Here is a 15,264-nt window from a genome sequence, read left to right as displayed (position 1 = left end):
TAGTAACGGCCGCATGGTGCAAGAAAGCCTATGGCTTATGCTGCACCAGCCAAAAAAAAAAAAAAAAATCCGAACAAAACAATGATAAAAAAAAAAAAATAATAATAATAATAAATAAATAACTAAATAATAATAATTAATAAATAAAAAAAATAAAATAAAAAGGAAATTAAACCTATCATCCCATGTGCTTCCCTTACCCGAAAGTACTATCCAGATGACCTTTGAATTTCCCCAAACTGTCGGCCTCTACCACCCATGAAGGCAACTTATTCCAGTAATTTATAACTCGCTGGCTAAAATAGAACTTCCTGCAATCCAATCTAAACATTTCCCCCCGTAACTTGAATTTATGTCCCCTAGTTCTAGCATCATTTATAATCTTGAAAATTTTGTGCTCATTCATTTTACTGATGCCTCTCAGAGCCTTAAACACCTCAATCAAATCTCCTCTAAGGTGTCTAGTTTCCAAACTCTGCAACCCACATATTCGAAGTCTTTCTTCATAAGGACGCCCTTTTGCCGATCTCACCAGGCGAGTTACCCTTCTTTGCACCCTTTCAAGAAGCTCGATGTCTTTCTTCAGGTGCGGTCTCCATACTTGAACACAGTATTCCAAGTGTGGTCTAACATAAGCCTTATATAATGGGATTATCACGTCCCTATCTCTACTTGCAAAAGTTCGATAGATCATCGATAGGACACCATGGGCCTTCCTTGCAACCTGTTTACAGTGCTCAGAGAATTTCATGTCTGACCGTATCGTAACACCCAAGTCCCTTTCCTCCAGTACTGGCTTTAGTTGAACTCCACCAAGTGAATAAGTTTTTTTGGGATTACTGTTTCCCAGGTGTAATACCTTACACTTTGTTGGATTAAAGCACAGCTGCCATTTTTCTGACCATTCCTGAAGTCTATCTAGGTCTCTCTGAAGAAGCTCAGCTTGACAGTGATCATTAACTACTCTCCCAATTTTAACATCATCTGCAAATTTAGACATCACGCCCTTTATCCCTTCATCAATGTCGTTTATGAAAATTAAAAACAACAGTGGTCCTAATACTGATCCTTGGGGAACCCCACTTCTTACATCAACCCAATCTGAGGAATAGCCATTTATCACAACCCTCTGCCTCCTGCCCTGAAGCCATCCTTCTATCCATCTAAGGATTTTCCCAGTGATTCCAACCTGTTCCAGCTTATAAAGCAACCGCTCATGTGGGACTGAGTCAAAAGCTTTGCTGAAATCTAAATAAACAATGTCGAAATTATTCCCTAAATCCAGCTCGTGAGTGACCCTTTCGAAATAGCGAACCAGATTTGTTAAACATGATTTTCCCTTTACGAAACCATGCTGAGTATCCTTGAGAATTTCACATCTATCCAAATGATCCTGAATTCCACCCTTGATCATTGCCTCCATGATTTTCCCTACTACTGAAGTCAGACTGACAGGTCGATAATTTCCAACTTCACTTTTAGAGCCACCCTTATGTATGGGAGATACATTTGCACTTTTCCAATCCAAGGGAATCTCCCCAGAGTCTAATGATGCTCGCATAATTAGCCTCAATGGTTCAATGCACTCGCTTGCTGCCTCTCTTAAGATTATAGGGTATATTCCATCAACTCCAGGAGCCTTACTGGTCTGTAGGCTCGAAAGTTTTTTCATTAAATAATCTTGCGAAATTTCAATATCATTAATTACATATTTTTTAACTTCGCTCCCACAATTTCCCTTTGCCACAAAAGGCTTTTCATTTGTAAATATTGATGCAAAATAACTGTTGAGTTCATCTGCAACGGCAGCTGGTGTATTTATTACTATCCCCTTTCCCTTACATAAAGGTCCGATCTGGTTTGTCCTGCTCTTCTTGGCATTTATATATGTGAAGAATTCTTTATCCCCCCTCTTTGCTCTGTTTGCTAGTGATTTCTCATAAATTGCCTTTGCCTGTCGAACCTTTTCTGTGGCTCTATTACACACCACCTTGTAGCTGTTATAGGCTTCAGTACTTTTTATTGTTCTGTAACCTTTCCATGCCACCTTTTTCTGCTCAAGTAATGCGGCAACTTCACTAGTCATCCAACTTGGAACCCTCCTCGTGGAGTATTTTTTTAATGGTATATACGCATTCAAGGCATCTGTGATTAATGTTTTAAAAGCGTACCACAGTTCAATTGTATTCATTCTCTGCGCGATATCTACCCAGTTAATAGAGGCCATGTAGTACCTTAAGGCATCGTTATTTCCTTTTCTGAAATTAAAACCCATTCCTTTGCCTTTTACTTCTGCTACCTCTCTCGTCATCATCCACCGTAGAACTCCGTGATCACTTCCTGCTACTGGTTCCTCTACTGTCAGCCCTGTTATGTCATCTGATTCATGTGTGATGATGAGGTCTAGGATATTCTTTTCTCTAGTACTTTCCCTGACATGTTGATACAAATAACAGTCATCTAGTTGGTTTAAAAATTTTGTTCCCCATGTCGAGTTTCCTTCCCATTTACTCCAATCAATTAGAGGCAAATTGAAATCACCCATAATAAGGCATTGACGCTTACTTGCCCATTCCATTTGCATGTAGAGGCTTTTGTCATAATCTTCACAATCACCTGGTCTGTAGATTACTCCTACTCGCATTATACCTTTGTTTCCAACTATCTCACACCATACAGACTCTATACTAGCATGTGAGACGTCTGAATCCGGGAAAGCTATCGTCGCACTCAGGCTGCTTCTGATAAGAAGCATTACCCCACCACCCCTTCTATCTAACCTATCCTTCCTAAATACATTATACAAGCCGTACTGAAACTCATCATCCCCAATTTCCGGGTGGCACCACGTCTCTGTAAGCCCTATTATGTCCGCGTTACTTGTTTTAACCAGCAGTTCGAATTCGCTCATTTTATTGACGACACTTCTAACGTTACTGTATAAACAATTAAGATTTACTGTTCTTGTATATTTAACAACCCTAACACAACCCTTGAAGTTTTTTAGGCTCTCTTCCCTGATATTAGCTACCCGCCCACGTGAAACGTTTGTGCCCCCAGAACATCTAGATAATACGTCCAGTTGTGGTAACAGATAAGAACTCTTAAGGTATGTGCAAGAGTTACTTTGACCAATATTATCAGATAAACGCGTGTCAGTATTACCCACATCCCCCCTGACTAGCAGTTTCCCTGAACCTTTAAGGTATCCTCAATAATACTGGCAAAAACTTTTGCACCACCTTTGTTTAAGTGTATCCCGTCTCTACAAAACAAATTCCTTCTACCTACAAGTGTGGGCCATGCTGATAGAAATTTACCCCCTAAAGCCTTGCAGATTCCTTCAAGTCTTGAGTTAATCCACAAGGCTCTTAACATATAATCCCTCCTATCGTGTCTGGGCAGAATTGCAGACACATAGACATTATGGCCTAGCTCGCGACATTTCCTCAGCATGGTCCTGTATTTTTCCAACAAATCGTCAGATCGTGTACGTTTAATATCGTTTGTCCCCACATGAATAATAATATTTTCTTTACCCCCTTTAAAATCTGACAGTCTGTTGGTGACATCATCAATAGTTGCTCCCGGCAGACATACCCTGGTTCTCCTCCACCTATCTTTATTACAAAAAATATTCCCCGTTTCCCTGACAATGGAGTCTCCTAATAATACAATGTCCTTTTTAACCAGAGTAGTTTGCACTTGGTTTTTCTGTTTTGAGGCTCGAATCGGGTGTGCATCACTTGGTAGATTGCTGGAGTTTTGAGTCCCTGACGAGCTCCCAGATGCATTATTTTCGAGGGCAAGCACTCGTTTTTTCAGGGACTCAAATTGTTCCCTCAGTGCACCAAATTGTAATTTAAGATCGGTGCACTCCTTACATCGATCACAAAGAAAAGAATCCCCAGGTGAGGTAGGATTAGTCACCAGGTCGACCCTGGAAAACATACCACAGGTTCCACAACGGATTAAATCATGACTCACCCGTAAATCGCCATCTGCTATTTCCGTGTGAGTCACGATACCCTGTGACGTGTTTAAGGCAGATCTCGTAACTACCATTATAAAATTAAATAAATATCAATGAAAGTAACTTTAAAAAATTATATCTATAATATTATTAAAATCAAACAGTTACAGGAAAACCTATAACAAAATAATCCAACAATATCTAAATAAATCAAATATTTAAAAGCACTATCCAAAAGTAAACCACTTAACTGAGGAGCCCTGTCTAAGCGCGTCCGCTCACCTCGAATGCCAACCTCGAGTAGGAGTTATTGTGTAGTACAGTAAACCCCCGCTATTTGCGGTATCTGTATTCGCGATCGCCGATTTAATATAAAATGAAACCTAAAAAAATGTGAATTTTAAAGCGCCGTGAATGTTTTCAGCCATAAAAAAACATCGGCGTGGCTAAAATTATCTTTCCCGGTCAAAACAGCGCTCAGTGGGTGGGGGAGAGAGGTGACAAAATCGCGAGCGTGTATGTTTCTCGCTAATCCTTGTTCATGGAAGGTTTCGTCGTTTGTTTTTAATTTATATGCTTATAAATTGAATAAATGTATCAATTTATAAATTGATATGCTTAAAAAATGATAAATCTACCATTTTGCAGTGTAAAACAAACTTTTTCGAGTGTGTTAACGGAAGAAAGTGACTTTATTGTGGACAAGTTCTTTCTAACCCCTACAAAAATATGGCTACGAATAACAAGAGAAATGTGAAAGTATCAAAGAAGGTGATGACATTAGCGAATAAAATTGAGTTATTAGATAAAATTTCTAATGGTGAAAGTGTCTCCTCAGTGGCAAAACATTATAAAATCAATGAGTCAACGGTGCGATCAATCAAGAAATCGGAATAAAAAATCCGCCGTAGTGTCCGTGAAAACGCGCTAATTGCTTCAAAAATTTGCTCAGTAACTCGTGATGTTAAATTAGAAAAAACGGAAAAAGCTTTAAATCTGTGGATAGAAGACCGAACTCAAAATAAAATTCCGTTAAGTTCACTCATCATTCGTGAAAAGGCAAAACTCCTTTATCAACACTTTTTAGCAAAACTGGTGATAACACTGGCAGGATAAGTTTTTTAGCTAGCAAAGGCGCTGGATTGAAAGATTTGTTTGAAATTTCTAATAAATATTACATTTAATATTAAATTGTTTCTTATTTTCATTTCGATGCCATATGCTTGCATTTCACTATATACTGTCGATGTACATAGTCATATTATGAAGGTACATATAATACATACATAGACAAAATTTTAGACTAGTTTTTCTTATATATTTCATACTTTGGAACGGAACCACTTTATTACTATGGGAGCCATAACTCAGTATTCGCGACATTTCTCAGGAACGTAACCCCCGCGAATAGCGGGGGGGTTTACTGTATTAGTTATATTTTGTAGTTTACAATAATATACCTATGTAAATTTAAACATATGCCATTACTGGATTTTTTGTGCGAACCCCCCGGTTCGGAACCACTGTGCTAAACAGTAATAATTAAAAATTTTATAGTTTACATAGTTCAAAAATTAAAATCTTCAGAGTACTTACAAAGATCCATAATGTGATTACGGCATATAGCACAGTTATCCACAACTATGTCTATAAAGATAAAAAAAAAAAAAAAAAAAAAAAAAACTTTTAATATAATAAAATATATTAAAGATTTAACTATATATATTCATATACTATGAGTGGCTACTTTATTAGATACATCCACACTTTTCATGAAATGGAGCACTCGTTCAGTAACAGCATCATGTCTTCATATCGTGCATTATAAAGCAAGTGGACATAGAAGTTTTATATGTGTGAAATTCAGTGCAAGGACAGACAAGACAAGAGATTTAAGTGAATTTGAACATGGAATAGTAGATGGTAGCAGATATGCCAGTACCTCGGAAACTGCAACCTTGCTGGGGCTTTCACATACAACTGTCTTCGCTGTGTCGAGACTGATCTAATAACCATATTTATCAGGTGGTTGGAAATAAATCATTGATGTGAGAGGCCAAAAAAGGCAGATAAGAGTTGCAGGTTAATAGAAAAACTATTAGTCAAATAAAAGCCCAGTACAATGGTGGTAAACAAAGAGGCATTTCAGAATGCATGACTCATACCAGGATGCAGATGGAGTATCACAATCTATGTTGACGTGGAAAGCAAATGGGCCAACAAGAACCAGCATTCTTGTGGCATGCTTTCAGCAGCTCAGTGAGTCCGTGCCATGACAAATCCAGGATATCCTGAAGGCTAAAGGGGATCTATTAACTAGGTGTATCTAATAAGGTGGCCATTCAGCGTATGCAGTTCAACTTACATAATATCATACAATTTAAAATGATTAAATTCATGCAAGAAAATCTGTTATGCACATTCACTGAACCATTAATTTATTTATTTTATTTTATTAAATTTCATTTTATTTATTTTGATGAAATTTTATTAAATTTCATCAAAATAAATAAATTTCATTTATTTATTTATTTCATAAATTTCATTTATTTATTTATTTCATAAATTTCATTTCATAATTTCATCCACTGAAGAAATTACAATGTACAGAGACAAAGCAAACAAGAAATATAAAATAAAACATATAATACATAAATTATTGAAAACAAATTAAGAAACAATATTTAATTGATAAAATAAAATGGACATGTGCAAAATTCAGTGAAAGGACTGACAAGAGGAGATTTAAAATGGAAAGCGTATCCTTTAGCCAATGATATATCTACTTGCATACTTGTTTATTACAAAATTAGATTAATATATATAACAAAGTCAATAGGTAAAAAAAAAAGTGAATATATTATAAGGTGAGAATACTGTTGAAAAACATGAACAAATTTGAGGGTAATACTGGGGAACATAAGACTTTGAAAGAGTACATAAAATTTTGTTGGGGAATTTGAGGACTTTATTAAAGCAGACGATGTTCCTATTACAGCAATGCAAACAACACCAAAGAGCTGCTGATCACCAAGAAAAATGAAGATTTTCTATCAGTGATGAAAGTGAAAGTTAAAAAACATACATGCTGCTTTCGAAAAATGGTCCAAACCCTTGCCCCAAATGCATGTAACATATAAAACAATGACAGCTTGCAGTAACATCAATAATTGAACTACATTATCAAATGAAACGTTTCATTTGATAATGTAGTTCAGAATTTATGTATTCAAGCTCTGTCTTTAACCAACTGAAGTACAGTAAATTATCTAATGAGACATTACGATTAATAAGTGCATTTGTTATAAATCAAGCGTCTTAAAAAATCCTTACTGAAATTTTCCAATTCCTCTAATTCTTGCACATTCAATCTTAGCTTTACTGTTTGAGGAAAAAGGGTAATACTATCTCAGTTGTCCAATAAGGTTCTTTTAAAGTAAAATACTGATGATTTAATCAGCTAAGTTTTCTTTGAAACAACTTTGCATATTTCATATACATACAAATTTCACTATATAATATCAGTGTAAATACACCATGTTCACCTATAAATTTAACTACCTGAGTAGTGTAAAGGCATCGTTTGATTTTATCTCATATTGTGGCTACCTTCACAACGAGATACCAGGTATTGCACTACTTCGAATAATAACACCTCTCTAGTAGAGACTACTGTTATTTATTCTTAGTTGGCACCACCACCCAGACGGCACCGTTTCAGAGCTTGTTGGCTCACTAATCGGTGGGAAAGGCAGGTACTCTGATAATGCAAACACGCCATCGCAGCTGTGAAGTTAATTCCACAATATGAGAAATGTGAAATGGTAAAGATAATGATAATATTTTGAAGACAAAATGCACAAGGCATAATGTGTTATGGATTGAAATTAACTATATAACATCGGTGTAAATACACCACAATGGCATGTTTGCATTATCAGGGTACCTGCTGCCCACCGATGAGTGAGCCAACAAGTTCCAAAACAGTGCCATCTGGGTGGTGGCACCCACTGAGAATAAATAACAGTAGTCCCTCAACTCAAGAAGCATTATTTATTCGAAGTCGTGCAATACCTGGTATCTTGTGAAAGCAGCCACAATACGAAATAAAAATCAAACGATGATTTTACATTACTTAGGTAGTTAAATTTGGTGTATTTGAAATATAAGTTGTCAGTCACAATTAGGAGTAACGACAGATCAACAAAACATAGTGACAGTCTGACTGTCGATGGGTGTATCTGTGACAAATTATCAGGCAATACAGATTCCTACAGTAGATATAAACTAGACTGCAATCAAGTCACAAAGGAGGTTAGGCAAATTAATGCAGATTATCAGAAGTCTCTAGCAAAGAATTAAAAGAAAAGCAGCAAAGGCATTTTTATTTATGCAAACAGTAGAAGGAAGGAGTTTAATCACATTAGTTCACTAGAAATGAATGAATTAACTGTTAGTAATCCTGCTCAGATTGTGGACAAAATGTTTGGGTATTTTGCAACTACATCCATACATGAGCAATTATTTAGGGATGGGGGGGGGGAAGTTGGATGATTTTGTGATAACTGAGAGGAAAGTGCAGAAATTGTAATAAACATAAAAAAGGCCCTGGGATAGACAAGATCCACCCACTTTAATTAAAGGAGACAGCAAAAGAGGCAAGAAAACCTTTAGCCATGATTACGGAAGCATCCCTGGATTCAGAGGAGGTTCCTATGAACTGGAGATGTGCAGATGTATCCCCAATTCACAACGTGGATCAAAGGGAGACATGAGTGATTACAGACCTGTTAGCTTGACTTCTGTTTGAGGAAAAATAGTGGAGTCACTAGTTAAAGAAGTAATGCACAACCATCTCGACAAGAATGCTGTTATACTGTCACAGCACAGATTTGTTAAGGGGCAATCTTCCTAACCAATCTGATTGGATACTATGAAACAAATAACAAAGGATTTAGATGCAAAAAATAATCTTGACATCACATATTTATATTTCAGAAAAGCTTTTTATACTTACACATAAAAGACTGCTATACAAATTGGAGCATTATAGCATTAAGGGCAAGCTGCTGCTATGGATAAAGGGGTGGTTGAGTGGGAAACAACTGAGTGGTTGTCAATGGGTACTGCCTTTCGTTGACAAATGTTATTAGCAGAGTCTCACAGGGTTCAGTGCTGGACTCTTTGTTTTCAATATTTATTAATGATACTGATGAATTATTAGCATTAGCAGAGGCATATGATGCAAGAAGGCAAGATTATAGAGCATCAGCCAAAAAAAAAAATAAATAAAATAAATAAATAAATAAAAAAAACCCTTTCCATTTCACCCATCCGGTCACTCCAAATGTTTGTCTAGTTCAGCCTTAAATTTATTTAAGCTTTCAATTTCCACAACAACAGATGGAAGTCTGTTCCAGCAATCAGCTACCCTCTGGCTAAAGGCAAACTTTGCACATCTATTCTACAACTGCCTTTCTTAAATTTGAATCTATGTTTGAATCCATGCCTCAATTTGAATATATGTCCCCTCAGGTTCTTAATCTGAGCAAGCAGACATATCCCATCAGCACTGAGCCTGCTCACTGCTCATGGGATACTTCTGTTTGTATATCAGGCTTAATGTCAAAGTTTGCATATAATGCAAAGGTTGGCAGGGTGGTTAACAGCAGTAATCAGGGTGAGCTACTGCAACAAGATCTAAGAAAATTGGGTCAATGGGCTGAGAAATGGCAGATGAAGTTTAACATTGACAAATGCAAGGTATTGCTTATGGGTAGTAGCAATCCCAGATTAACATACCAACTGTATGGTACTACACTCAGTGTAATGGAAATTGAAAACGACTTGCGGGTAATAGCGAAGTCAATTATGAAGTTCTCTGAACAGTGCAGGTAGGCTGTCAGGACAGCTCACGAGGTTTCCTCATTTTAAGAAGGGAATGGATCTGTCGGAACAGACGCAGGAAGAGCAACAAGGTTAATGAGTGAAGCAAAAGGGTGCTCTTACCAGAAAAGGCTTCAGTTTTGCAAACTGCAGCATCTGGAGACTAGACACCTGCGAGGAAATTTGATTGAGGTGTTTTAGGCCTTGAATAGATCATGTAAGCACAAAGCCAATAGAATCTTTCCTCTTACTCAGACTTGAAAGAGTATAAATTCAAACCGAGGAAGGATAGTTGCAGGTCCGATGTGCAAAAATTTGCCTTCAGCCAGAGGGTGGTTGACTGCTGGAACAAACTCCCATCTGGTGTTGAGGTGGATAGTCTCAATAAATTCAAGGAAGAACTACTCTGTTAGAGGGGATGAACAGGTGAAACAGTGAGTGTTGGTTTTTTTTTTTTTTTTTATGTTGCTGTATAAGTTTGCCTTCCCACATTATTTGTTACTACTTAAAATAATAATGTGCTTTGAGAAGTTTTAGCAAAATTTCCTGTAGTCACACATAATTTACAGCTGACAAAAAACAGCATTCGATGAAGCCTGGAGCATGCAGAATAATTTTTAGATCAGGATATTTTTTAACATAAATTTTTCAAAAAAGTGACTGGTGAATTCCAGATTTAAGATTTTACTGTTATTTACGTTATTCATTTTGTTTATATATTAACAAAGATTAGAGGAACTGTACTGTTCCTTTTTACTACTGTATGCCTCATTGGAAAAAAAAAAGTATTTTATCATAGTTTTAGTTCTTCTTAAGTAGCTAACTTTCAATTATCACAAAGGCTATGTTGCTATTATTTAATCCTTGCACAAGTGAATTTTCTGAATGGTTGTAAGCTTCAAGTAATCCCCAAAAGCAGAGGGATAGATCTGTGGAGTGAATGTTTGCGGTGTCTGAAATCTGTCTAAAGTTAAATGTATAATAAATGCTTTTAAATATTAATTTGTTTTTATCTGACTAGACTGGCAAACATTAGTAAATTTTGTTAAAATTACTGTTACTTCATTTTTTGTATAAATTAAACCTTTCAGGGGTTCATCAAATCTTACTTCACAAGGAACTGGCTCTTGGAGTAAATTTTTTCGTGGAATTTTGAAAATTTGTAAAAATGAAAACGTTGTACATTTATGCCCATAAATGGACACATTATTTGAAATGTACTTGAAATGACTGAAATACGCACATGCACAGCACTCCCCACAGCACACACAAAGAATGTATATACCCTGGTGTTCAAAGAAAGTGCATCACCCTTTAAAATTGTAATTGTCGTCCGAATAACGTAAGTACTGTATATGGCAATATTTCTTACAGATTGCATTATATAAGATTTACACGCATAGGTGATGACATAATATTGCATCAGCTGTTACTTTCAGCTATATAAGCACACTCTTCAAGAGTTGCGGTCATTCCTTGCTTGTGTCAGGATGGCAGGTTACGTGCAGTTGCCGCCACAAAGAAAGAGTGCTACTGTTGCTTTACGTGAGGAAGGATGTTCTTCCCTTCATATTGCTTATAGTGTCTTGTAATCAGTCGACAGTGAGTAGATTTCTTTCCAAACTCAAGAATTTTGGTTTTGCTGATAGGAAAAAAGGAATCGGATGCAAAGACGTCTCTATGCCAAAACAGGACCGTGCTTTGAAGCGCTTATGCCTTAAAAACCGTAAAGCTTCTTTGCCTGAGCTGAAAAGAGAATGGGAAGAACATACAGTAGTGGTAGCAAGTGCAGTAACACTCAGAAGATGCCTCTTCAAAAATGGACTTCTAGTCCGTCGTCCTAAGAAGAAACCCCCCCTCACAAAAAATGAAAAAGGCCTGATTAATTTGGTGTAAGGAGCATGTCAAACTGACTTCCACTGTCCCCACGAGCAGTGGAAGTCAGTTATTTTCTCAGATGAGAAGAAATTCAACCTGCATGGCTCTGATGGGAGACAAACGATTCGCTGTAGATGAGGTGAAGAATACCATCCAGACTGTATGGTGTCTACAGTGAAATTCCTTGCCAGCCAAACAATATGGGGGTGCATTTTGTATCGTGGAGTAGGTCACCTGCAGTTTATAAAAGGTTCCGTAAATGCCAATGGATACCTGGCTATATTGGAAGGCAAATTGCTGCCAACCATTGGAGACCATTTCAACCTGCCAAGTAACTGCCTCTTTCAGGACGACTCTGCTCCTTGTCATCGGGCAAAAAGTGTAAATAGGCACTTCTGTAGTTACGTTAGCTTCATTTCTGCATTAGAGGTTCGACAGTAATGCATTTACTTTTGTTACAGGTGAAAAAATTGTTGGAAGAATGGTCCATTATAACTGTTAGCTGGCTGGCCAGGAAACAGCCCAGGCAGACCTGAATTCTATAGAGAACAGTTGGAATCGTGTGAAATCTGCAGCTGCCAGAAAGAAACCAACGCCCCTTCGTGAACTTCAGGAAGTCATAATTCATGTTTGGAACCACGAACTATCAACTGATTACCTTCAGAAATTGACCTTGTCAATGCCTCGACAGTGTGCTGCTGTCATCAGGGCCAGAGGCAGTTCAACTAAATATTAGTTTGCACCTGGTGAACTTTTCATTTTGTTTTCCATTTAAAATGATAAACTGAAGCAAATTGAGGGGTTCTGATAACATTTCAGCCACAATTGTCATGTTTATCAAAACTGTTGTATAAAGGTTGCAAATGCTCATTTTGGAACATTCTGAGAGCACATGTCAAATATTACTTAGCTTTGCCTTAACTATTAATAAATATCTTCTATTTATATTTCTATTTGTGATGCTAGTCATTAGTGTAACATACCATTGCAAAAAATGGTTAGAAATGTCAAATTCCTAGGTGATGCACTTTCTTTGAACACCAGTGTATATACACATATACTACAGAACATGTTAATATCCTCTATAATTAAGCATCACTCAATTAAATTTAAGCAACTTAAGTATCTTAATCTCGAGATTTCCTTGTATTTCAGCATTTATACAAAAAAATCCCCATAAAACTAACAAGCACATAACAGGTGTATACCCAACACTGCTTTACAAAACTCTTTTCGTGCTGCCATATATTAAAACAACCATCTAAACAAAAATCACTCTATGTACTCACTCATAAAAGGGTTAAAAGAGTGGCACTGCTACCTCAAAGACTGGGTGAAAATGCATTCACATTCATGTGGAAGGTATAGATTAAGCTTCGGGATACCACTTACAATTAAATGAGAAAAAGACATGAGCTGATGGAATATACCCAATTATAATAAAGGAAGAAACAAAAGAAATAAACAAACCTTTAATTTATAATGGTATTATTCTTTGATTCAGCCAAAGAAATCATAGATTGGAGAAAGAAATCTCCCCCCCACATTCAATGCAGGGAGTCCTCAATTAAGGATGTAATAAGTATCATTACTTTTAGACTGCAGTAAAACTTCTAGTACACATCTACACGAGCAATTGTTATATAGACTGAAGAAATGTGGAATTACGGGCCAGTTACTGCTACGAACAAAGGAGTGATAGAAGACAGAATAGTTATAAATGAGCACTACTCATCATGGAATAATGCAAGAACAGGGTTCCGTATTGGATCCCCTTACTGTTTCTAACAGTTATGAATGATGCCAAAGAGATATTTCAAATTTAAAAACACAGTCTGCTGTTGATAAAAAGGCAGGAAGGATGGATAAAAACAGTAATAAGGGTATGCTACTTCAACAAGACATATATAAATTATTTGGATGGGCTGAGACATGGCAAGGGAGGTTAAACACTGAAAAACAGAAGGCAAGACAAATGGGTTCTAGTATAATCCTAGAGTAATACTGCTTTGGTAGCATCAAACTCATGATAGTTGACAATGGGAGGATTGGTAGACTCAGACCTACAGCAAGAAAAGTAACATCTAATATGAAATCCTTGGAACAGTGTAAACGGGCTGCTACGATGATGCAGGTTTTATCAATGAAATATATACTGTACTCTGTGTGTATATATACACAGAGTACAGTCACAATATTATGACCACTCCCCAATGCAAACATCACACATGCCTAGCAAAGCATACAGAACACGTGTCAAGTTCGCACACCGCAAGCATATAAGGCTTAATGTTCAACATCCGTGAACACAGTAACAGCCTCTGTCGTGGGTAAAGCACACGACCTATCAGACCTGGAAAAAGGCAAGATCATCGGCTATTGGGCCGGGGGTGCCAGCATTTCCGAAACAGCGGACTTTATGAAATGCTCATGTGCTGCAGTGGTGAAAGTGTATCAAAACTGGATGAATGGGACATTTTTGACGACCCGAAAATGGTTGTGAAGCCTTGTGCGCCATTGGTCCCAGAGGTGAACGTCGGCTGAAACGGTTGGTCAGGATCGATCGGCGTGCTATTGTTGCTCAACTAGCCATCCAAATGAACAGTGGCCACCAGAAAGGTCTCCAACACAACAGTGCAGCGAAACCTGTTGCACATTGGGCTCCAGAGCAGACGCTTGGTGACAGCACCCATGTTTGCACAGCAATACTGACACTGGATCCCGGCAGAGTGGCAACAGGTGGCCTTCTCCGATGAGTCATGGTTTCTGCTCCACTGAGTGGCTGGACGGTGGCATATTAGGCGTGAAACCTCCGAGAACAGACACTCGGACACGATTGTTGGCAGAAGGCAGGCTGGTGGGATGGCATTATGGTCTGAGGAATATTTTAATGGCATGGGTTGGGTCCGCTGATACCTCTGGAAGGCACCCTGAATGCAAATGGTTACCTATCAATCGTCATCGATCAGGTACACTCGTACAAGTTGACCGTGTTCCCTGGGGGCAATGGTATCTATCAGCAAGACAATGCGCCATGCCATGCTGCCAGAATTGTCCGCGAGTAGTTTGAGGAGCACAGCAAAGACTTCAAACTACTCCCTTGGCCACTGAACTGATCGGATCTTAATCCAACTGAAAATCTACAGGACCACCTCAACTGACACATCAGATGGATGGATCCTCCACCAAGGAACCTACAGGAACTCCAGGGTGCGCTGCAATCTGCATGGTCACAGATACCTGTAGCAACCTTCCGCAGACTTACTGATTCCCTCCCATGGTGGCTGGCTGCGGTGCATGCGGCAAAAGGCACATATTCTGGATACTAGGTAGGCGGTCATAATAATGTGACTGGACCCTGTATATATAAAATATTATATATACAGGGTCCAGATGAAAACCAGATGAAAAAACCAGATGAAATAGCAGAAAGATAAAAATAAACTGGATATGGCAAATGTAACAAAGTGTGCAAAGCAGCAGCAATGGATGTATATATATATATTGTAATAAATGACAGATAAAAA

At 37.7% G+C, this 15,264-nt stretch overlaps 1 protein-coding gene across 1 annotated transcript in view; it reads right to left on the bottom strand.

Moving 5' to 3' along the window:
- Roc1a (Regulator of cullins 1a) overlaps positions 1–15,264 on the bottom strand; it is a 74,440-nt gene that overhangs the window by 48,722 nt on the left and 10,454 nt on the right. The window contains exon 3 of the mRNA XM_090382581.1: positions 5,570–5,620. Within this exon, the coding sequence (XP_090238707.1) occupies positions 5,570–5,620 (51 nt within the window). The remainder of the gene's footprint in view (positions 1–5,569; positions 5,621–15,264) is intronic.

This window comes from Mastigoproctus giganteus, chromosome 10 (genome assembly GCF_048544385.1).
Source record: "Mastigoproctus giganteus isolate SK-2022 chromosome 10, ASM4854438v1, whole genome shotgun sequence".
NCBI lineage: Eukaryota > Metazoa > Arthropoda > Arachnida > Uropygi > Thelyphonidae > Mastigoproctus > Mastigoproctus giganteus.
This window is presented reverse-complemented; position numbering and strand designations above follow the sequence as displayed.